This window comes from Gavia stellata, chromosome 2 (assembly GCF_030936135.1).
Source record: "Gavia stellata isolate bGavSte3 chromosome 2, bGavSte3.hap2, whole genome shotgun sequence".
In the NCBI taxonomy this organism is placed as follows: Eukaryota; Metazoa; Chordata; class Aves; order Gaviiformes; family Gaviidae; genus Gavia; species Gavia stellata.
In genome coordinates, this window is record NC_082595.1 from 24,001,960 (window position 1) to 24,027,439 (window position 25,480).

The following is a 25,480-nucleotide window of genomic DNA, read 5'->3' on the forward strand; positions in this document are numbered from 1 at the left end:
CTTTGGATTCATTGTGGATGTCCTCTAAGTACCATATAGAGTATACTGTCCATTTCCTGTAGGATTATACTCACAGGAATTAATAATAGTTAGAGTGAAGTACAAACTGAAAGGTACCACAAACAGATTGGCCTTGAGGAACGGGAAAAGGTTTTCGGTGTCCCAGACTTCAGATGAAGTTAAATAGGCTGTCAGTTAGTTAGCTCATCTCAGCTTTGGGAGCAGAAATCTCAGAAATGGAGCATGTGATTGCGTACACTGAATACTCTGTTCTCTGTCCCTTAACCGCATAAACTTTTCTCTGTAGGAGAGAGTACATTGTATGTTTCTGACTTTACATTCAGTGGTGATGTGAAAGGAAACGCAGTCTTTCACTGTCCTCAGGTTTGTCTCACTCGGTTGGAAGTTAGTCTGTTTGGTAATTAATAATGCATTAACAGACGTTTTTTAACTCTAGGTCATTGAAGATAGTGCGGGTAAGGCAGAAACCTCAGAAGCAGCACCTGAAGCATCACCATCTAGTGAACTACATCCATCAGGCAATCTTCAATACAGCTATAATACTACAGAGCAACAGTTTCCATGGGATTTGCCTGCTAACCAAGATGGTGAATGTGATGCAGCTGAGGGAGATGGAGAGGAGAGTAATTTTACTTTAGTCTTGGAAGGAGAAGAAGGTGAAGCGGAGATGGGAGACCCTACACTATTAGATGCTTCTAAACCGGCTGGCACAACAACAGGGGAAAAACCTGTGTACAGTTTAGGAAATACTGCAAACCAAGAACATGTTACAAATTCAGTGTCCACTGTAACTAGTGATCAGGAATCTCAAAATATTGCAGAGTCACTCCCATATGTGCCCGAACCCATTAAGGTAGCTATTGCTGAGAACTTACTGGATGTAATCAAAGACACAAGAAGTAAAGAGTTTACATCTGGAGTTGTAGAACAATCTATTCATGAAACCACAGGTAAAAAGGAAACTAGATCCCAGAAGGCAAAAGCTCCCTTAACAACTGTGCCAGAAGGAGTGGAAGTTGAAACCAGCACACGTCAAGTAGAGCATGCCGTCACTCCTAGAAGACGCGCAAGGGGACAACTGACGAGAAGTCAAAGTATTCCATCGGCAGGCCATCAGCAACTACTGAAGACAGCCAAACCCGTTTTGTTAGGGCTGTCTCCTAGGAGAAGTACCAGGCAAACAAAAGAAGCATCTGAGACTTCTAGTCTTCAAACAGAAGAAAATGCTCAAGGGGATGAGCACATACCTGTGATCCCTGTTACTCCTAGGAGAGGTAGGAAGCCTAAACGGGCCAATTCAGAAAAAGGAGAAAGCAGCCATTCTGATGGGCAAACGTCGTCCGTCAGTACGCAGTCCATAGCCGTTACTCCAAGAAGAGGATTAAGGAGAGCAAAGGAAGCCGCATCTGAGCTCTTGGAAGCGGCTAATGAGGAAACTTCTCTTGCTGGAGGTAGCATTATTGCTTCTGCTGCTTCCCAAATGACTAGAGGAGGAAAAAGTTCAGCAGGAGATCAGGGAACTGGCCAGAATGACACTGATCATGAGACAAAAATGGCAGTCAGTCCCAGCAGAAGTGCAAGAAAACGGGAAAACATTCCTTTACAGTTTACTGAAAATATTGTCAAGGATCAAGAGGTGCAGCCTAGTGACCACCTCCTTTTTCCTGTGCCAACTAAGAGAGGCCGAAGAAGAAAGAGGAGTTCATTGGAAGCTTCAGAGAATTCTGACCTTGATCTGTCTAAACCATCGCTGCCTCAAACAGAATTTCAACTTCCTGTCACTCCTAGAAGAAGTGCTCGGAAGAGGGCACACAATCTCTTGGCAGGCACAGGATCTGTCTCTACTCAGGAAGACATACGTTCAGGAGGCAGAGCGGAAATCTGTGATACTCCTAGGAGAAGAACAAGACGAGTTCCACATGCTAAACCAGAAAAAACAGCTACTCATGAGCAAACACCCGCCCGGACGGCTGGGGAATCAAGCACACCCAGGAGTACAGGAGGGACAGGGCGGTGTGGCAGGAAGAGACGTGCAGTACTGGAGGAGAGCACAGGGGAGGCGTCTTTCCCCCAAGGACCTGGTGGCAATCCTTTGCTGCTTGAAGGCATAAACCCATCAGGATGTCATGAAACATCAAGAACTTTAACAGATCGTATTACAAGAACCAGATCCCGTAAAAGTGTCATGCATCAGAAACTGTCTGTTGAGGAAAATGAGTCATTCCTTTTCTCTCCTCCTCTCACAAAGCTGACAAAGAAATTTAAAGGTAGGTGCTTTGTGTTCATACACAAAATACGGCATATTCCTGTGTTGTAAAGTATGTAAAACAAACTGCAAGGATGGCTTTAAGTATTGTCAAGAATGTGACCATTTAAAATAAAAAATTTGGAAAGAGGGAATTCATCTTTTTTCTGAACTCTACATGACTGGCTGACTAGTGGTGGAAACTGATCAGGAGGCTGATCTGAGTAGAGTGAAATGAAATTTAATTTGAATTTTTTTCATGGGCTTAATTTTTATCAATTTTGAAATTACACCTTAGTGTATTTCTAAATAGATGTTAATGGGGAAATAAAGGAGACATGCTTCCAAATCCTGTTCAGTTTTTAACTTAAAATGAGCTGCAACTTGTAACAAACTATACAGCTGTTTAATTATGTGATTGTTTTTCATGTGCATATACTTTGTTAGTGATGTCACTGCACATAGGGTTCTTTTTATTAGACTATGTGATTAAAAAAAATTTTTGAGATGTGTAGGGACTTTTGATGCCTCTTGAGCATAATACCTTTGATTATGTAAGTGCAGGTAAAATGAGTACACTGGCTTTATTTTGTTTCACAATTTACTGTAAAAGAATGGATTCCAAGAGGCAGTTACTAGGGGAAAAATGGCTCCCTATTGAGCATTTATAAACCTGATTGGAACTTTTATTTCAGGAAGGTGTTGTGCTCTTGATTATCAGCTGTAAGTTAACGTCACTGTCCTTTATGTATAATGTATGTGCATGTTAACAAAAATTTGTCATTTTAGCTGGAAAAGCCGACCATCCTGTGCAGCTTAAGGATTTAGACCCGGACTTGTCTTCTCAATTTGTTTTTTCACCCCCTCTTTTGAGGTCAAGGAGAAAAAATATATCTAGCATTTCCCGAATTGTGAAGGAACCAGTAAGTAAAAACTCTAGTTGTCTCATGTTCTTGATTTTTGCTCTGTACTGCTTTTTCAAATCATACTTTGCAATCCCTTGCCTTTTTCCTTGAAAGTGTATCTAAAAAGAGAACTTTAAATTAATCAACAAAAACATTTATTTTTTGTTCCTTCATGAAAACTAGGTAGAAAAATAAATTTATAATCTGTGTAAGTGAAGAACTAATAAGTATTGCTTTGCCTTTAATGAAAGACACAGTGGCTTTCTTTAAACTTACTTGGTGTGTTATCTGTTAATTTCAGAATTTGAACTTAATAGGATGGTACAATAATTTGGGATGGAAGGGCTTTTTTTTTTTTTTCAGAGGTAAATTGTAATGCTTTTGGAAATAACTTTGTCATTACTTTTTCATAAAAGAAACATTCATTTGTATTCTGTAGAAGTGTTAAGAACTGGTGCATGAGTAAAGTTTTTGTTGCTTTAATATAGACACTTCCAACTAAAGAGGATGAGGATACCAAATCCATAGAGTCTGTGGGAAAGCAAAAAGTGAAGAGAGGTAGAACTGCAAAATCAAAAATGAAGAAAGCAAGCAAGTATGAAATTCTTTTTGAACACTGATTGATATGCCTTTATTGCGGTAGTGATTCAGGTGTTATTCACTTAACTTCCTCTTTCTCACTTGGCTGTGCAGTTCTGCTCTGGCTTTACGAGCCTATCCAGCTTGCTGGTCTAATAGGCACCTTGTTCCCCACTTAACGGTTTAGTTTTGTAATGGAAACAGAAGAGGGAGGGGATAGAAAAGGGCAAGTGGATCTATTCTTTGCAATGATGGCGTGCTGTTATATTGTCTTACTCCACCTTATGAAACCACACTTTTCTGGTCTTTAGTTTCCCATACAAGGCAGGGAGGGGTCAGACAGTGAGTAAAGAGAACTTGTTTCTGGACATATTTTGTGGTTCCTTCTGGAAAACTGTTTTGAGGACATTTGTTTCTGAAAAGCTGGGATGGAGGGCTCTAAAATTCATATGAATAGTGATTGAGAATGCTTGGGACAGTCTGGTAAGGAATGAAAGCAAAAGGAAGTTATTTGTATACCTTTTCTGCCTTGATTCTATCTACAAAGAAGCCTATAAGTAATTGTTTGGCACTGATTTTGTAATTACACGGGGTTTTTTTCCTCTACTAAATACTATTGGTAAAAAAAAATAATTTGATACTTCTCTTTCTTTTCAGAAGCACAAGAAAAGAAGGTTCTTGGTCACCTCCACCAGTCGAAATAAAATTCATCTCTCCTTTTGGAAGTCCAGTGGATGGAACAAAAAGCAAACAGAAAGAAACTGCAGACGCGGCAGAGAAGACTCTACGAAAGAACAAAAAAAGACTGTCTAATTTTCCAAAGCCTGTTGTGCGCCGGAAGATGCTGTAACTGTTTTTTAAGTTTATAATGTACACCACTGTTTGTAAAGTCATCAAAATTGTGTGGATTAGTAAAAAGAAAAAAATCATCTAATTTGGAAGAGATAATTTATATAAATTATTGTAAAATTTCATAAACAAATGGTCTTCAATAAGTAACTCCATATGGAGTGTGATTTCCTCAGTCAGTGCAGTTTTCTATTTTATATTAAGACTTCATACGTTTATACAATATGTAAATACAGGTTATTTTAGGAATGTTAAATAAAAATGTATACTTCACAATATGCTTACTGTCTGATAGCTTTTTGAGGGAATAGTGGGTTGAATGGCCTGTATCACTCAAATTTTAATGTTGGTCTGCAAGAGGTGCTGACCCTCAAAAGTGAGGCCAAAAGCTTTTTAAACTTTTTAAAAGTTTGCTTAGAACTCCTATAACAAGTAAACATTTAAAACATACTAGTTTAAATTATATAAATGATGTTTGACCTTCTGGCATAAAAAATTGGGCTCACAATACAAACTGGTAATTCCTTACGTTCATGGTGAAGTTGTACTGTATTGAAGTCAGAATGTAAACAACTGTATTTTAAGCTGTGCAATATTTTTTTGTATTTGTCTTAAATTTTGGTAAAGCTGCTCTTTAGACTAGATCACACCTCAGATATTTCAATATTTTCTACAATTTCTTGTCAGCAAAAAATTAACTGTATAGAGGATGTGATGGTTACAACAGCATATCAAAATTAAAGGGATATTACCCACATACTTTGAAATTTGAGCCAAAAAGACTTTCGTAAGGTTAATGGGAATGTTACTGTAATTGAAGTAATTATTGTCTGTAAACATATTTTGCAATATTTGAAGCCTGCATATCACAGCACTGAAAACCTGATGGTAAAGCTAACATAATAGTCTGAAAAAGGTACAAATATGTACAGAATTCTTAGCTACAAACCATATTTTTGAATAATTATTTCATTAATAATCTTGGGTTATGGAGTAAATTTCCCTATAAAACTTCAATTTGTAAAAATGAATTCAAAAAACTACTCTTTTTTAAAAGCAGACATGGAAGTACTATTTTGATGTCCAGTCTTTTAGACAATGGATTATTTTTATGTGAGTTAATTTATATATGGATGCAACTTTGAAGACTACAGAATGGTGGAACCTGACATTAAACTTTTCAATTAGTAAGAACTACTACAGTTACTCTAAGAAATAATTTATTGGTTAACCTAATACCTTGTACATAATGGTTGAATGTATTAACAACAGACTAAGCCTGTAAAAGAAGTTTCTTCTGGGGCCATGATTTTTCTATCTCAGAACAGGTTATTCTAGAGGAGCAGTTGCATGCACTTGGATATTTTTCTCCTTGGGACTATTCATGACTGAATGAAAGCTTAAAAAAATGCCAGATGTTGACAGAGTGAAAGTGGCAGTTCAAGTGAGACCTTTCAGTCAGGTTAGTAATTATTCACTCTGAATATTTTGTACTTGAACTATGATATAAATATGGTCAAAGAGGAAAGGGGGGCGAAATTCTAGCAAAAGTTTTTAAATTTAATTCACATTGTACAGAAATGCAGTGAATAGCTCAGAAAAAGGGGTAAAAGGTCAAACTTTTAAATCTGGAAAAGAAAATGGATGTCAAATCTGAATAGATGTTTTATATAGTGCACAAGAATATTTACAAAACACTCCGTTTCCTGATCAAGTAGAATTGATGGATGAAATGCTAGTGAAGATTTCTTAATAGGGTTTTAACACGTTTCTGTCACTTACACATACAGTATATTTTTTGGTATGAAAATCAATTAGAACAAATGAAAACACGATCTTAGCTAATTTTATTGATAATCTGTAGTAATTTTTAGCCTCTTTATAACCAGCTCAGCCGAATTATCTTCATTTGGCAGTGCTTTGGAGAAAAAGGAAAGCAATAGTAATAACAAGAAAACTGGCATGAGATTTAATAACTTCCTAAAGGTTTCTAATAGTCTAGTAATTTTTTACTTCACAGGAGTTTTAATCCAATTATATGTTAAAATGTTTTCCTCCATTTTTTTCTCAGTTACTTTGGTTCAGTGCATAGTTCTCGGGTGCTGACCAGTTTCCCCACGGAGCAGTTCAAAAAGAATAGGAGTGTAAGTATAATGCGTAATGAGGAAAGGGTTTTCAAAAAGATTCAAGAACAGGCACTGGGAATTTTTATTTAGAGCCTGAGAAAAGGAAAAGAATCCAGCTAACAGTGTCAAGATGGCAACTCAAGGGTGGGTTTATAATGAAGTAGAGAAAACAGATTTCACTTGAGTTATTTTTGTGTAGGCTTGCTTGCTTACAAGTATGTGAAGGATAGAATGGAAAAGATAATTTCAACATGGGTGAGAGAGATCCAGTGCATGGGCAGTGCTTCTCAACAGTGAGGATGAACTGGGAAGGAGACTGCCTTTTAAAAGATTAAAATGGTTTGGGGGCGAGTGGCTGAGCAGGTTGGGAATCTTAATAAAGAACTGCAGGTGTTTGCATGTGTATATGAGAGGAAGATAGTATTCATGGTGCCAGAGAAGAGCATGAGGGGCATGTGAAATAAAGAGGGGGTGATGGATTGTTGTGGTGGATGCATGCAGAAAGTTCCAGGGGCACACAGCAGCATTTCCCCTGTGAGCAAGGTGAGAATTTCTCAGGAGCTAGTCAGTACAGTTCATCACTAAACACAGCAATTCTGAAGTTTTTCTATAGGAAATTTAATTACTTGGGCGGTGTGTGTTTTTTCTCCCCCTAAAGAAAAGCTAGAATTTCTCAAGAGCATTTTGATGCATCTGCTTTGATCTAATGTCAGATGGATAAAAGCTGAAGCTAAATTGTACGTGTGTAACTTAGGGGCTGTAACCCCAGAGAAGATTCCACTGGAAGGTTCACTGCCTTGGCGTAGCAGACTCTCACATTTCAGAAATAATAAAAATAGGTGTGATGGCAGATTTTATTTCCAGGAAACACATAGTATGAGATGTTATTGAAGGCAGAATGAATATTAATAAGATTAAGGGCTGTTAGATGGGAATTTGTCAAGAAAAATGTTTCCGAAGAAATGGTTCCTTGAGTTAACTCACAGAATTAACACAAATATTCATAAGACTTTCTCTCTTCAAATGTTCAGAAGCCAAGGCTGATGAAAGTATTCATTCCAGGTTATAATATGAAGGAAAATGAAAGCAAATATGTTTTACTTTTGATAGCCATGTGGTGCTTAAAGCACTAACTGATTCATGTTGACTTAGTTTATTTGCCTTAATATTTGTTACATACCCAGTGTGCAAATAAGGACGCAGGTAACTAAGTAGTTTAATCCCCCGTCAGAAGTTCCTCTCATGGAAGTCTGCTCTCAGGGTTGTCAGCGCAATAAATTTATGTGCTGCAATTTCATCAGTTGCCATGTAACTAATCATAAATAGCTTAGTTGTTGATCTCTGGTGGGGAAAAAACAAGCTACAGGCAGAAGCCAATCCATAGTTTCTTGTGAGTTGTTAGGCAATGCTTGTAACCTATTAGCCTAGGCCAAAAGGAAAATACTATGAAAAAACAGAATTTCAAGTAATAAGCTAGCATTTGTTTCTTATTTGGTTTGTACTTTTGTCTTCCGTGCAAAACTTCCAGGTTTCCATTCCAGAAATGCTTTTTTCACCAAAGTAGTCGAGTTAATGAGTCTCTTTGATACGCTTGGCGAGAACTGTACCGTGGTTCCTTTTGAATTAAAGCTGTTCCTAAAAGAAAATGCATTTTCCAGTGCACTGTGCTATGCGGCTGAGCGGTATGTGAGGTAGAGGGAAGAAGGCATGTGATAGTTGCTGATGCGTCCCTTCGTTCAGATCACTTACTCCTTGGCTCTGTTATCACCTGGCATGGTTCAAGAGCAGGCTTATCCCGCAGCAGTCATCGGTGTGGTGTGCGTTGCCGCTGAACTTGGTTTAAATCCAGACTAAACCATTAATTATTAGTGAACGACTGATCGCTTGTCTTGCGATACTACAATTGTAATTTTAACACACAGAGAGAGAAGAATGCAGGGAGTAGGTGCGTGATTTCTGTGAACACCACCAGCACAAGCATATGTGACCCTAGGAATCGAGGGCCCAGGAAAACCTTTACTTTTGATTCTAGCCTATTGGTCTCATAGCGTCTTCCTAAAGGGCAAGAATGGTATGCTCATCTCAGCAGGACCCAACAGTTTACGCCGGCCAGGTAAGATTTTATTGCAAGAACCAACTAAAAGCAGTTGTAGCTAACACACAGTTGTCGACTGGTGGGTTCGTTTATCTCCCATTACTAGCACGCATGTAAGCGTAATGCAAGCGACTGGCACTTGTCAGTTTACTGGTTTGCAGCATTATGTAGGTTTTGTCTACGTTTCTGTCATCCTGGAACTCAGTACCACTTTCAGGTGTGTTTGCAAATCCTGATTCCTGATTTGAACTATTAGTGGGGGCACCCGTAGCAGACAGCAGTGCTCGTGTATGCATTTGCTCGCTCATCTCTGAAGAGGATGCACTTGATGGTTTTTTTCATAGAGAGGTCTTTTGCGATCTTGGTCAAGGAGTGCTGGGGAAAGCCTGGTGGGATTATAATGCTGCTCTGCTGGCATATGGTCAGACCGGCTCAGGGAAGAGCTATTCGATGATCAGATACGGTGCAGACACAGGCCTGGTGCCCGTTGTGTGCAAAGAACTCTCCAAAGGCACCCGGAGTCGGGAAAAGAACAAGCAGTACCAGGTGGGATTAGCACAAAATGTCATTTATTTCCAAGATCTTTCCAGGTTGCACTTTAAAAGACTCGGGTAATTTCAAATTAGCAAAAATAGAAACTGTGACCGTATGGAGCAACTTACAGTACAAGCCATAGTGGAGCCTATGAAATAGTGTTGACTACAAAGTTGATGTAGTACGGGTAGATTTCCAGATAAACCCTAAAAGGATGATTTGCCACCGGTGCAATTAACTGATCCCTAACGTGAGAACCAAAAATGTTACTTTCTAGTAAACCTTTCTTTTTTTGAACAACTGTTCAAACACTGATCTTCCTTTACCTGCCATAAAGTGAGCTGAACTTTAATCTCCGTTATGCTTCCTAACTTCACCCTTGCACAGGGTATTCATGAGAAAGTCTTTCCAGCACCTCGATAAAGAAAAGTAATGCTTTCTTCTGTTCGCCTTTATAGGGTACAGAAGCTTTATAGTGCCATACCTCTCCTATACAGTAGGAGCGACCTTTTTAGCCTTGCAGGACAGCTGTTGGAGCTGCTGGATGCTCCCACTCCATCAGCACCCTTCTGCGCTTGTAGTCGGGTGGATTCTAGCACCGCTGTAAGCAGAAGGCTTCACTCCCCCCGTGCACGAGTGCCTTCTGTCTACAAAAACACCACCCTGATTACTGAAGGCTGCTTGTGACTTACTCCTGTGGTACTGTCGCAAATGAGTGGTTTAGGCCGCTTAAAGAATCACCGTCAAGGGTATTGGCAAAAGCGATTTTACCAGAACTTTATAGAATGCGAGTTAACAGAATTTGATGGCAAGGTCCACTCTGCTACTTACTAAAACATACAAAGGAAAACCAAATAAAAATTGAATGGGAACGATTTAGGCAGAGAGACTGGAGAAACAAAAGGGTAAAGAGGACTCTGCCGTTGAGTCACGAGGTCCAGAATGGACCCCTCTCGCTTTCTAAACTCCTTCTCAGGGAGGAGTCTAGGTGCAGCTGGATCCAGACTTAGTCTCAGACGTGGTCAACGGTCCATGTCTAATGGAAAGGGTATAAGGAATACAGAAATCCTCCCGTGGAGTCACGAGGTTCAGGGAAGACCGGCTAGGTCCACTCCTAGTCCCAGACTTGGTCAATGCTTTATATCTAAAGGATTATATGTAATTAGCAGCAATCTAAGGTTCCTTCACAATTCAGGGTGGATCACAAGATTTTAGCAGCACTTAACCATTTGCAGAGTGCATTAATAGAATTTACTACAATCACAACGGACACTTCATTACAGATTCAAAATGGTAATATTTACACTATGCTTGTGATCGGGGACTCAAATGGATTCACACACGCACGCACACAGGCACAAAGACATATGCGCGCATATATATACACACACACACATATATATGTATGTAGACAGGAATACCTGTTAATAATTCCCCTCGAGTTCCATGGAAGTACTCAGTTCAAATGCCTCCGCGTTTCTCAAAGGGCCAGGGTTGAGCCTCGAGGAGGAGAGGGTTTTAGCCCAGGTCTCGCCGCCAGCTCGGCGCGGTCCTCCAAAATTTCACAAACGGGAGAGTTTGTGAAATTCTGAGAGGTGTCCCACTCAGAGGGAGATGCTGGTCGCAGCCCGCTGCGGTCCAGGAGAGCTCAAAGGGTCTCCCTTGGGACCCGCTGTTTATAGGGTTGCAAGACGATTGGCTTTCGTCATTAGTAAAATGATGGCATTTCGATAACTGTGGTGTCATTCCACGTGGGTTATGATCCTGATAAGGAGCGCTCCAGGGCTGTCAGGGAATGATGGATCATCCCATTCTTTGTGCTCTCATTACCCGGCTCGGTCAGGTGAGAGGAGTGCCTGGAACAGTCAGTGCTGTTCCCTGCCTTAACCATGCAAGAGTTCCTGGCACGGTCCAGGGACGCTTAAGCGCCCAACTCGTTACACAAAGGCCAGGGCCTAGCTGGAATTTCTGAGAGGGCAGAGCGGTGCAGGGGAGAGGGGGAAGGAATGCACCACCACAGTTACTTCCCTTAAGAAAGAGCGCTTTGTTTTCCCCAAGCGGCCTCCCCAGCTCTGTGCCAGCAGAAAAGATGCGGGGATGCCATTTGTGAAGATGCTTCTGTTTTCCTTTGACATCACCCACTGTGCGCCCCTGTGATAAACACAACAGTGAAAACTCATTCCTGCCCATCTCGCTCGCCATATCAACGTGGAAATGCAAAACCCTGTTTGAGGTCAGCTTACTCCTATTATAGACAGTTCTTGTTGCTTGCAGAGAGGAAAAAATCATGTCCTGGGTCTTTATCTTTACTTTTAATTCTTAACCGTAGTCTTACCATGATAGAAGAGGTTTCTTTTGGAAGTTAGTGGATTTATTATTGCAGAGCTTAATGTTTGATGGCAGTGCCCATCAAGGAGCGAAGGGATGTGACAACACCATGGCTGGCTACGCAGGCTGCCAGAGACGGGGCCGTGCCTTTAACACGCCCCATCGAGCACTATGGCAGCTCACCAAAAGCCTCCTCTCCGGCTTGTTGCAGGTTAAGCTCACGAGTGACACCAGAGGCATGCTGTCACTCCGTAGGTTCGCACGCAGAGCCTCGTTTGCAGAGCCCCAGAAGATCAGCACAGCCTCAAGCCCAGCCATCGTCTGTGCCCAGACCCTGGGCTCCCCCCCTCACCTCTGCCTGAGACACCGAGTCTTTCCAGAGATGGGTTTTCCTCCTACTCACTGGCTAGCCCACCCTGAGGTCTGCTAGTGTATTGGGTTTGCGTGGCAAGGTTTTGGTAGCGGGGAGGGGGCTACAGGGGTGGCTTCTGTGAGAAGCTGCTAGAAGCTTCCCCTGTGTCCGACAGAGCCAATGCAGCCGGCTCCAAGACGGACCCGCCGCTGGCCAAGGCCAAGGCCGAGCCAGTCAGCGACGGTGGTAGCGCCTCTGGGATAACAGATTGAAGAAGGGGGAAAAAAGTGAAATGATTTATCGGAACATGTCTGATGATGGAGTCTACCTAGGCAGCAGTAAGGATGACGCTCATAAGGGTAGATTGAAGAACTGCTGGAGAAGAAACCAAGTTGTGATGAAACACTGTGGAGCTGATAAACAACTGCATGAATTAAGCTTATTGTAATGGTTTGGGGTGAAGGGAAGTTGTGATCCGTGTGACCTGTGTGATTTTTACAATGGGATGACACTCCATTAAGTTTCTGGGTTTTTTTCAAATACGTTTCACCTTCCAGTTACTTCTTGTCTTTACTGATGACTTTCGGTATGCTTATTGTAATTTGAAAATCGCCCTCTATGCTCTCTTAACGTGACCCTTCTGGGCATGTTGGCTGAAGCGTGTGGGTGCTCTCTGGACCTAACAGCACCTTTTTGCTGCTTGAGCTGCCCGGCTGCTCTGCCGTACCACTGGCTAAGTTGTTTCATCCCTTGTAGTACTTTTCTTCTTTCTCCCTTCTGTATTGTGCTCCTTTTTGAAGAAAAACAGGGTTAAGAAGAAAGTCAGCATTTTTATTTACTTTCTTTCCCCAGGCTCCTCTTCTTGTTCGTCTCTTATGTTGGCAGACACAGAACTCACTCCTAACTGAAAATGGGTAATCTGTTTCTCTTAAGCCGGGCGGGGATTTGGGAGATGGTATATGTCTCAGAGGGTTGAACGTTTAGCTTTTCTTCTCAGGTTTATACAATTTGCCACTTGTTTGTGAACTGCTTTGCCCTGTACCTTCCTCCTCATTGGTTTTGAGCCATGTGGCCAATTTCAGACCAATTTGATGCAGCGGGCAGCAGAGATCGGAAAAACATGAATGCTCAGGAAAACAAACTTCATTAGTTTTCGCAGCTCATGGAATCAGCTTGTTTAAACTCCTCGTCTAATGACGATAGGAGAAGCAGAGGGAAATACTGCCTTTATCCTGAATTTTGCAAGCACCTTAAGTCTGCAGATGTAAGCTTTCAACGTGAGCGGAATTTACCTGGGAAGTGGAACACTCTGGGAATGAGTTTCTAAACATGGTAAAGCCAGAATAACTACCCCGTGCTCAGCCGTTTGGCGCTCGCACCCTGTCCACCCCTGCTGCTCTCGGAGTGAGGATCGCCAGAGGCAGAGACGTCCTAAACCACTGCCTGTTTGCAGATTGACTCCGTATTGAAGATCCTCTATGTCCCAAATATTACAAGTGGTCTTGGAAAATATCTCACTGGTGCCCCGAAATAACCTACGGTCACTGTTTATCTGTGGTAGCTGCTGCTTGCCCGTTAGCGAAATGCAGAACTCCTGGCCTCGGTACAACAAGCAGCCCTATAGAGAGCAAGCTCATACAGCGCGGCACAAGTGTGGGGCCGTCTGTGGCACCTCCCCGATGAGCGGTATTGCTTAATCCCGAGAGGCGGGAGGTCATTTCTTTTCAGGCACACCTTTGCAGTTCTCATATTTAAAGCAATTCTGCACGTAGAAGATGTTCCAATACCGGTAACTATCCCAAGATATTTCCTCTGAGTTTCTGCAGAGTATCGTTTTCTGTATCTTACTTAATAATGTCTGAGCAATTGATTTGGTAATTGTTCCTGCTGTTGATACCATATTTTAACAGAGTTTTCTCGACTGAAGCAATCACCAAACGGTCAGTTATAAATCTGGTGGGCTTGGCAGGAAGCAAAAGGCAAAAATCCTCAGGACTGGGAAGAGGCAGATTGAAGGAGGGAACATGTGTTCCCTCAAATCTAAGTCTAACCACATTAAGAACTGTCATCAGGGTTTTTTGGTTGGTTTTTTTTTTAATCCTTTCCTGTGAAGTAAAGAATAAATTTCTAGGTATGAAAAAAATCTTCCCTCCATTCAGGATTCTTTGCTGTATGGTTAATAAATGAATAAAGCCTGAGATGTACGTAAGCACAAATATAGTGAAGCATGTACATAAGCATGACTATACTGAAGTTTCTAACCTGGTAGCTTTCGCCCTCCGTGCCCCCCTCCCACACCCCGCACAGCCCCAATTTGATTTTGATAGTTACCCTTCTATCGTTCACATCTTTTCACTTTATTTTCCCTTAGCGCTCTGGCCGAGGTTGCTACGGGAAAGAAGGTGCTGCATATCCCATGCAGGGACTCGGTCCTGAGGAAACAGCAGGGCCCATCATGGTAAACTGATTCTTGAATTTATAACCCAGTTTACCTGTTGAAATAGAATTGCATGGCTCGAACGTTGGTGAAAGTGGGTGTAGCTTCAAACTTAACTGCTTTCTATGCAACATAAAGGTGAGAACCCTTCTGCTGGTCAAAAGTTTCTTGCCACTATTAAACGCACTACTCAAATGGAGAGCACTTCTGTTTTCAGAGCAGAAATGTGGCTGGCACAAAATATCTCCTTCTCTCTTGCTCGCTCGCTCTCTCCCTCTCTCCATTAGAGATACAAACCCCATTTCTTCTGGAAGAGTTTTTGGCATATTTGTAAAAATGTATCTAAATGCAGATAAATCTAGCTAGATAACTCATAAGCACGTGTTTTATATAAAAGCCATGTTCTTTACATAAAACTAGGCAGTATTACGAAACAGCTACTTTGTTTCCTGAATGCTGAGATTATTGATTGTGCTACGCACCAGATATTGCATTCCTAAATCAGATGAAGCTCCCGTAGGTTCTTCTTTGTCTCAGGTGAATTAACTGTACACTCCAGCATCTTTGAAGAGGTATTTTTGTTAAAGAAAGGACTATCAAGCGAAAGATGGAAGGATACAAATAGAAAATGTGCCCATGTGAAAACGTTGACTGTAAATGCTGGTAGTCCTAAAACAGCTTACCTGAGCTTCTTCAAATGCTAACTCCCGTCATTCACCGAAGGCGTTTTGAACAACTTTAAGAACAGATTCTTCAACTGTTACTTGTACAAATACCATCAAAGTGGTTTTGCGAGGTTGGTTTTTTGCGTTGATGCTAGCGTAAGCCAGAGTTACCAGGATTCAAGTGCCTCCAGCATTAATTTTTGCAAAAGCCACCTGTGTCCTCTCATCTTTCTGTCTTTCTGTCTGTCGGTCTGTCTGTCTGTCTTCCTGTCTCATTTCTTGTGAAAGTGTTAAAAAGAGTTAAGTTATAGCCAGATTGCGAAGAGGCTAGGGTTCTGCTTTTATGTTTAAGGTCCTTAATGGTCGATTTTTCCATGTTAATGCTTATTTGATTTTTGGTAGTGTTGACAACTCTTTCAAAACGCCTCCTTCAAAATCTAATGTCAGTTCATACTTTTCATATGCTTACAGATTGCGGACGTGAGTCCAGCAGCCGTCTGTTACGAGGAAACTCTGTCAACTTTACAATATGCTGAAAGGTACACTTCCATAATTTTTCCCTCTGTGGTCTTGGTGCAAATTGCAGCCAGGTGCTGGGCAAAACGACAAAAGATACCAGTTCAAAGTGATTGACAGCTCAGGATGAAGAAAGAGTGAATCTGTCAGTAAGCAAGGGCAGCATATGAAGAGCTTATTCTGTATTCTTATTAACAAACGGCACATATTTTCACAACTACGTTGTATGACAGCGGTAACTCTTTTTCCTGAGAATTCTGGGTCTCTCTCACAGGTGTGACTTAATTCAGCATCTTTCCTTCCCTTTCTCTCCCAGCACCTCTAACACTAAGCTGTAGTTTGGGGTCCCACAGACCAAACATGGCTGAAACATAGAACAGACAGATGATCCCTGCTGCCAGGCTTTTGTCGTCTCTGCTTCCCAATCCCAGATCCCAGCGACAGTGCCACGCAGAGCTATTCCTTCCTGCCCAGGAGCCGCTTGCTTCCCGGCCACTTTCCCAGTCCGTCGTCTCCTTCTGGAGGAGAGGGTTCCCTCTCTCCTCCCCTTTGCTCTGCTCCTGCCCTTTCTGGGGCTCAGCACTGAAAACCGCTCTCTTTGCAGTCCTTTCAGTCAGGCTTTCTCTGGGACTCCAGCACTAATTCCTTCTTATTCCAGCTCCCATAAAAAGAGGTCAGGCACTTACACGTCTCTTATCCCAAAGCGGATGGATCGTGGCTCCGCAAGCTCGTAGCCGCAGCAGCCTGGCTGTTAGGAGCTATCAGGAGCAGAAGATTTGATGTTTCCAGCACCAGTTCAGTCCTGCAAAGAGCTGAATTGCTTTCACGTGCCGATGAACGCAGACCAACAAACTCCCCACGCCTGAGCCAGCTCCATGCCGGGGCAGGTGGACTTGTCTCTGCAGGGGATTTGTCTGCCTACCTGGCGTACCCACAGTTACAGTGGACGAGGGCTGGTTTTCAGGTATCCCATCCCACATTGCCCCACATACTGGAGGCACAGCAGCTATGGCTACGTTGCTGCCGGTTAGGGTTAGCGGGAGAAGAGAAGGTTTTTCCTGGGCTGGCAGGGGCAAAACCAAACCAGGCTGTGATTGCTGGTAACAGTACAGGAGAGGGCATCAGATGCTTCCACCTGAGGAGCAAAGTGGCCGTGAGACCTTTTCACTTGTGAAGTTCCAGAGCTACATGGGATATTTCTGAACAGGGAAAAGAACAAAAGAGGGGGGGGGGGGAAGAAAAAAAAAAGAAGAGTAATTTTTGACAGGAAATCTTGCTGTTTGCTGGGATTATTTGGGTACCAGCTTCTGTTTTGTCTTTTATGTATTTTCATATTTAAAAGGACAAAACAGATGAGGAAGAAAGCAGTGTAAATGCAAGTCCCGGGGAGAAGCTTATAAGAGACCTGAAGGCTGAAAACAACAAAGTGTTGTCCAGTCTGGCTGGGCTCGGGAGCACAGGGCCACCAACAGCCAACGAAACACGTACCTATTTCTGCATAAATAGAGCTACAAATAGCAAGTAGATTTTGACTTCCCCAAACGTTACCAGGAGGCATCTTTGGTAATCTGTAACATCGAAGAAGTGTGGTGGGAATGCAGCTGAGGTAGGTCCACGGGTAAATTTCTTACAAAGTGGGTGGCAGAGAACATTTTGAACCACTGTGAACACGCTGCGCGGCTGCCACGGTGCTGGTCCTCGTCCCTCACGGGGTTTGCTATCTTACACGTAGATACCCTGGTTAAAGCTGTTCAGAAGAGGTGCGGTTTTTGCTGGCTGAGCATGAGCGGCGGATCCGGAGCACACGGGCAACGAGGGAGTCCCGGCTGGAGGAAGCCCGGAAGGAGTGGGAGCACCAGTATGCTGCCGTGGCTCAGGCGAGTTTCCCAGTAACAGGCACTGTAGCCAGATACCTTAACCTGTGGTCTGATGTTTTCCCCTTCTTGTCATCTTTAAGATTTGTTACTCACACACCTCTCTGCCAGCAATGCCCCGACAAGACCTTCCAGGGGCTTTTAAGCCTGGGTAAACTGGCAATAACGTAGCCCTTGGTTAAGGGTCCACAATGTAATATCAAATCTCTCATGAGTTCAGCTGACAGAATATGCTGTCTACTTCTAACTACATTATAGTTTGTGGTCTTCATTTTGTCGTTACAAGAAATTATTACGGAAATAAGAGATGCCACTGAATGCACCGAGCCATGTCGAAGCAGCTCAGGCTTGTGTCTTTTCAAAGTCCTTGACAGGGAGAACCAAAGATATTCCTTGTAAAACCAGTCATGAGATAAACACCCTAGAACATGGGGCAGACGCGTTCTTTGTTCTTTTTCTTAAAAAAGGGTAATACTGCTTTTAATTTGGGGCATGTTTCTGAAAGCAACCGATCTCAACGTGACTTATTTAGCCAGACAGAAGCATTTCAGTAGGAGGCTGTGGCGTGTAAGAGCCAAGGAGTGCCTGATGGGAAAAGTGCGTGCTCTGGGAAAGAAGGGGTCTGATGGTGACTTGCTTAATAAATCGTTCAAGGCACACCTTCACTGAAAGGCCGTATGCTGCTCCCCTCCCAGGTGCTCTTCGCGAACCGTTTCTTTGCTTCAACATGGGTAACTGCCAAAGGGAGGCGTCAGGGAATTCACTATCTGCGTAGAGCGGCGGTCGCGGCAAGCGGGCTGGGTTTAATGGGGAGAGCACAGCTTTACAGGAATCCAGCGCGTTTTGTGGGGGTCTCTTGATTTTTGCACAAAGCACGCAGCAAAGTTGCTGCCTTAAACAAAAGTGCTTGCCTTCTTCCTTAATGAAGGAAGGTAACTCTGGGTCTGGAGCTTCTGCCAATGGAAAGAAGCGTGGTGTCAGTCTTTCAGGTCTAATAATTGCTTCCTGATTGTGCTTGGTAAACTGATGGGAAATTTAGGGACTTAATTCTGTGGGGAATGCTGAACCCCGCGTGGCGTGTGTGGCTAAATGTGGTAGTTCAAGTGCCTTCTTAGTCTGGACGGTTGTATCAGTCTTGGCTGGCAGCTGCCACAGGCGTTGGGCACACAGGACTGTATCCTGTTCTGCTGAGGACAGCTCCTCGTTCACTGACTGCACCAACTCGTTTTCCTGCATTGATTTGCCTGGGGTTTGCTTTCTTAGGACAGTGAAATGAACTTAATCAGGCATCTATTAACTTTGTTTCCTCTACCTAGTAAGCTGTCAGGTACGGTTTTAGAGAAATAACGGTGACAAGGCTTTGCTGGTGTGGTAGTGTTTTCCTTATGTGGTGGAGAGAACGCTTAAATCGGTAGGAGAGAGTCACCAAAAACCGGGGCCTGTTGCACGTGTTGCAAATGCTTTTGCAGTTCAGCTTGTCAGGTTGCTGCTCGTAAAAGTACGTTTCAGAATGAGCTATTCAAAAGCCATGTGGGCACGGTGCTGGGCAGCCTGCTCTAGGTGACCCTGCTTGAGCAGGGGGGTTGGGCCACATGGGTTCCAGGGATTGGAATCCTCTTTGTTCTGATTCTATGATTCCGGAACTTGTGCTGAGAGGGGCAAGCGGTGTGGTACGCTGGAAATGCCTTGTTAACTCCTGTCTCCCTGTGCTGGAAGGCTGCGTGTGTGGTCTGTACGGAGACACTTGGCACCTCCATCCGTCTGTCCAGGTAGACCAAGCAATGTGAAAAAGAGCGCAATTTCAGAACTGGCTTTAGGAACTTTTGCTAGCTTAGCCACGTTAGGCAGGGACTGCAACTCTTGAATGGCAGTATAGTTGTGTTAGAGAATAACCATCGGAGGTAGCTGGGTAAACTGGCTCTAGTGTCAAATTCCGATCTGTGTTGGTTTGGTTTGCTTTCTCATTTAAAGGGAAATCAAGGCTGGGGTCTGCATCAGATACAGGATCTTAGCTGTTGGGGGCTGTTGGGCTAGAGGGCTGAAATTCTTTCTTCTTCTCACCTTCTGCTGTAGATCCGTGCTTCTCGGAGAGCTTGTGGAGCATCCGCACAACCTCTGCAAGACAATGTGTAGGCTGCACTTGAGTGCAATAAGCCTGACTCCAGAATTCTGATACAGACGGTCTCTGTTGTGCTAGTGGCTTTTGAGACTAAAACTTTGGTTTTGGATTAAATGTAGGGGTTTTGCCTAAAACATTTGGGGGAGGTTTTCTGCCTAAGTGGGAAAGAAATGACCCCGTGGTACTCACCAAATCACCTGCTAACTCGCTCACGAAATCCTCTTTCTGCAGGAGTAAAATATGGCAAACGTCTGTCAAGCTCAAAACTCTTTATGGCTGACATGAGTCTATTTTTGCATTGTTTTCTTTATTTACAGCGAAGAATGGGAGAGCTAACGGCTCGGGCAACGAGCAGTCTGCTGCAGTTTCCAGAGGTGACTATTCAGGCACTTGGGGAGGATGGCATAACCCTAGATTCTGTGCTGTGCGGGAAGCTTTCTAGAGGTGAGCATTTTCACCTAAATTTGGTGGTGGTATAAAGCTGTTATGGCCTGGAGGTTACCTGAAGCATAGGGTCATAGTATCAACTGTGTCAGGTTGGCGCTGTTAAGATGCATCAAGTTTGGAGAGAACAAAAAGGATGTTGTAACGATTGAAAATGCTAATATGAAAACACTAGTATAGTTAAACTTTGAAATTACAACCCCGTGCACTGGTCTTGTGCTATTAGAATAATTTACTTAAACCTGCTGAGTCAGTGAGCCCTCCTCAATTTCTACTTAAATACAAGGCAGTTTTGCAAAAAGTAATAGTGTTGGTTTGGGCCGTATTTATTTGCACCAGCTCAAGCTCTATGACCGTCATAACATCACACGCAGAAATAGTTCTCCCACAATGTTACAGCGGCAAAAGCCCTTGCTTTTTCTTTTCTAGTCTGAATAAAAACAGAAGGAAGAGGGCAGCACTGTTAAGCGCTGCAGCTGTATTTCCAAAGTATTTAATAGGATGCAGATGAGTAGCCAGCGAGAGCTGCTGGAAGTGGCTAAGCAGATTAGGTAGGTGACTTTCCAGGTGATCTGAAAGCAGAGCTGGGTGCCGAGCTGGATGTCGAGGCTTCTGTCAAGACCAGGTAGAATCTATCTGCCTAACTGTCAATGCAGTAATGGAGTTAATACTTCCTTCGAGTTTGAAGCAGTTCAGTGGAGCAAACGCCTTAAATTCTTTCTGTGATCGGCACGTGTAAAAGGTTAAATTTACTAACGCAGTGCCCGTTTTAAGACAATTTCTTGCTGAAGTCCAAATCCCTGCCCAAAGGAGGCACGCGTCAAGTGACATTTGTAAACTAGAAATGAATTGGCTTAGATTTGTTATATTTGAAGTATGCTTTAAGACTTGTATTCCCGCCTGTATTTAGATGATTTCTAGCAAAACCAAGCCGACTATGGTACAAAGACTATAGATCAATATATTGTAATCTTTATCCCAAACGATCAAAATTCTTCAGTGCGGGAATGACAAGTACAAATGCAAAATAAAAAGGTGGTTAATGTTAAGATGTATTGCTTGAGGCTTTCAATGGGTGATTTTAGAGAACTGACCAGAATTAGGGAAGTCGGTCTTCCTCCGTTAGGGCCTTTTATTGAAGGAAAGGGGCAGTGACTATGACTTTTTTCAGTTGTTTTGAGTCTTGTGTTGGAAAGTTGCTTTAGTTGGCTTTCTTTTCTCTTACAGGGAGAAATGGCCTAGCATGGTTGGCGTGTGGTCCTCAACTGGAGGTAGTGAACTCTGTGACAGGAGAGCGGCGCTCTGCATATCGTTTCAGTGGAGTAAATGAACGGCGTCCCACTGTTCGTGTGGTAAAGGAGTTCTCCTGGCAGAAGAGAACTGGACTACTGGTTGGGCTGGAAGAAGCAGCGGGAAGTGTTCTCTGTCTGTACGACCTTGGAATATCGAGAGTGGTTAAAGCAGTTGTTCTTCCAGGAAGGGTACGTACTTTTTAAGTGGCGAAAGGAAGCTTTTATGTTGTTAGGTGCTGCATAATCCTGCTTCAGGAAAAGCTTTGGAGCGCCTCTTTGTAGGAGGTGTTTTGTTCTGTATTGCATTAATGTACTGTCTTAATGTAAACAAGAATCAGTGTCAGTTAATAGAAAACCCAGATTCCCTGTATTTTTCTCACCTTAGAATCTGCCACAAATAAATACTTATCTATTACTCAGCTTTCCATAACGTGATTTGGTTTGACTTGCTAGAATACAGCTGGAGGGAGTTTGGTTTGTTTGTAGTGCTACAGCGTGATTACTAGCAGTAAGCATTTGTATTGTGGTGATTTCTAAAGATATGAGTTGGGTTGGTGCTCCGCTGTGTTAGTTTGCCTATCATCTTGATAAATCTTAGAGTTTGAGATGGAAGGACAAGCTGTGTGCTGACATCAGCGTATAATCAGTAAGTAAACTATGTTGGTGAAAAAGGTCATAGCTTTGTTAAGTTTTGATCTACATAAGCAGGGAATAGGAAAAAGGAAAGGTTAAGAAGGATCACGTCACATACCGAATCTGTGTCTACCAAAGTGATTTGAAATAGAACGTAGTTAGACCTGCCAGTTGTATTGGGGAGTTCTTCTATACCGCAAGACAATGGTTCAGGAGAAAATACGAAGAAGCCTCGGGGGGAAAAGTTGGCTGTTGTGTGATAAAGGTTATGAATTTTGGAATAAAGCCAAAGCTTACCTGAAGTTCTGCTCTTATGCCCTCAACGCTCTTGATGACAAGCATGTTTGGCCTGTTGCTTTCATTTTGCTTCCTATCTTTTTGCTGTTAGCTTGGTTAGATCAGCATAGACAGGCCACAAGTGTTGCTAGTCGGACTGTTAACTTCTAAGTTGTGAGTGGGAGTAAGGGTTAGCAAGAACAAGTAGATAAAACTTGCCCCTGGCCACTGTCCCTATGCTTTGAATTTATTCTGTAACTCATACTTCCAAGTTATACATTACGTAACATGTGTTTTTAATCTGCTGGAATGTTTCTCTGATTTTCGTAATGATTATTTTTAAACCTAAATTGCAGATCTAGTCTCAACATCACATTCTGCAGTTTTTGTTGTTACTGTTTTAAGGCTTTGATGAGCACCTTAATTTCTGGACTGTTTTCCGTGTGGGTATATCTTCAGTGGACAACTAAGTTCTACAGGTTAAGCCTAACTTTGAGCAACTCTGGTCCAAGGTGTCAAGCCATTAGTGTATTAATACGGGGTATTTATAGTGACTGTATGACTGCCTTTTAGTGTAAGAGTAGATGTGTAGTCATTCAGAGAGCAAAGGAATGAGTTAAAAAACCCAAACTCACAAGCTGAGGAAGAATTTAGGCATAATTTTTTTATTTTTTTCTTTTTTGTTGTTTTTTTTTTCCTTTTTTCCTTTTTTTCCTTTTTTCCTTTTTTTTTTCCTTTTTTTTTTTTTTTTCTTTTTTTTTTTTTTGGGAGCACAAGTCTTATGAGGAGCAGCTGAGGGACGTGGGGTTGTTCAGTCTGGAGAAGAGGAGGCTGAGGGGAGACCTTATCGCTCTCTACAATTACCTGAAAGGGGGTTGCAGAGAGGTGAGTGTTGGTCTCTTCTCCCATGTATCTAGCAATAGAACGAGAGGAAACGGCCTCGAGTTGCGCCAGGGGAGGTTTAGACAGGATATTAGGAAAAAATTTGTTACTGAGAGAGTGGTCAAACATTGGAAGAGGCTTTGCAGGGAGGTGGTGGAGTGACCATCACTGGAGGTGTTCAAAAAACGTGTAGACGTGGCACTTTGGGACATGGTTTAGTGGGCATGGTGGTGTTGGGTTGATGGTTGGACTTGATGATCTCACAGGTCTTTTCCAACCTTAATGGTTCTGTGATTCTGTGCTCTCTAACTGCCCTCTGGATATACAGGTGAAATGCTGCAGACAACTGAAAGAGTTAATGGAGTATTATTTGAACTGGATTCTAGTAAAAGCAAATCTGAATTTAAAACATTCATTATATTGAATTGGTTTCTAATGGTTGTATGTTTCAGAAGTATGGAAGGGTTCAAATTTCGCTGGTTTGTATGAGGCAGAAGGGTAGCATTCAGATTCAGTGAGTTGAGAAAAGCATCCTTTCTTCATTCCCAGAATGAGTTGGCGGTACTCTGGGAGAATATGAAAAGCCAGTGCATAGCGCAGTGGAAAAATATGCAGTTTCATGAGCTTGATATGGGAGACGAGAAAACTTTGGGGCTTAGGGGTTTGGTTATTTTTCCCCACCTCTTGGGGGGTGGGGGGGTGGGGTGGGGGAAATGTACTAAAAAATGGACTACCTTGTGATACTCACTTCTTTGTTTTATTTTCCTGTCAAACTGTGCTGTTGATGTAAAGGTTCCTGGTTTTGTTGTGCTGCTTTTTGTAAGAAGGCTGAACCATAGCCTGTGTTCTTTTGTTGTATAGCTTTAGTGCCGGAGTCTTTGTGCGCTTGTATCTCTGCTCTAGCAGTCAGTATTGTCCTGGGACGTGTTGCAGGTGCTGAAAGGTCTGTCTTCCCCTTGTAATAAAGCTGCGTGCAGACTGCTCCGCATGTTCAAGAGCAGTGTGCGCTTCTTCCTTAGCTGGTGTTAGCTCTTTCTCTAACACGCTGCTGTTCTTTTTGCCGTTGTTTTAGGCTGGCTTTTAAAATTTCTGTTAACATTCCTAAAAGTGCTGGTGTGCATTTACACCTTTTCTTACTTTATCTGGCGGTTATTTTTATTCTAAATGAGCACTCGTATAAATTTTGCTAAGCTACTATCTCCCTTCAACACTTCCCAAAAATGTTTCATTCCCATGGAAAATGGTGTGTCTACCATGCAGCTTGACCGCTGCCTCATCTGACTTACAGCCATGATCTCTCCGAATACCTGTTTGGCAAAGAAGGCGTAGACTGTATCGCAGTGCTGATGGGCTGTGAGCAGTGGGAGAACTAGGTGTAGCTTTGTCTTTCTAACTGAAGTCCCTTGAATAGGATGAAGTTTCTTGCATATAACTGGTTTTCTGTGTTTAATTCTTAGAGTTAATTATGTCTAAGTAGGGAGTGGCAATTGGTAAGCTGTAATAATAGAATGGACCTTTTCAGCTGAAGTTAATTCAGTTAAATATTAACCTGTTGCTTTCCTGCAGGTAAGTGCCATAGAACCCATAACTAATCACGGAGGAGCCAGCGCGAACACTCAGCACCTACATCAGACTCTGCAATGGTTCTTCGGAGTGGCAGCCGTGGCTACAGATGTTGGTCATCTACTTCTGGTTGACCTTTGTTTGGATGATTTTTCTTGCACTCAGAATGAAAGAGAAGCATCGGGTAAGCTTGCCGTTTTTAAGCTTGAATTTAAAAGTCAGAAATCTTGTGTCTTTTAAAGAAACTATAAGCATCCCGCTTTGAAGATACTCGTGTGCAGACATTCATGGCTACTGGTTACAGGTGTCGGTTTGACATCGTGTAGTGCTGAAGTGATTAAAAATGGGAGTGGCTTAATACGCCTTCTAATGTTATAAATGCCCCCCTCCCACCAAGATCCCTATGGCACTATGATTCTTGCCAGTGAGGTGTAGGAATTTTCCCATCTGAGTCAGTGCAGCTGCCTGATAGGAAGTTGTGTCAGAGGTGCCCTATTTCTTGGGGATGTTCTTCTGCTTCTGTTAATTGACTTGGGGCAAATTTTAGGCTTGTTTTTTGAAATCAATCCGACTTATCAAAAGTCATGCGTTTGGATGAACGAAATCTCTGATTGGTGTATTCAGACTGCATGGACTGTTTTGGCTATTACAACAGTGGCTTCAGGAGCTGATGTCACTTCAAATAGCTTCGCCATGAGGCCCAAACTCCTGATTTACAGAGTCCAAGAAGAATTTGGCTATGAAG

General features: G+C 42.6%; 1 protein-coding gene across 1 annotated transcript in view; it reads left to right on the forward strand.

Moving 5' to 3' along the window:
- Positions 1-4,854, forward strand: part of AHCTF1 (AT-hook containing transcription factor 1) — a 41,641-nt gene extending 36,787 nt beyond the window's left edge. The window contains exons 32-35 of the mRNA XM_059828373.1: positions 458-2,288; positions 3,056-3,189; positions 3,660-3,766; positions 4,408-4,854. Coding sequence (XP_059684356.1) covers positions 458-2,288; positions 3,056-3,189; positions 3,660-3,766; positions 4,408-4,600 — 2,265 coding nt within the window. The 3' untranslated portion in view covers positions 4,601-4,854. The remainder of the gene's footprint in view (positions 1-457; positions 2,289-3,055; positions 3,190-3,659; positions 3,767-4,407) is intronic.
- Positions 4,855-25,480: the final 20,626 nt, after the last annotated feature.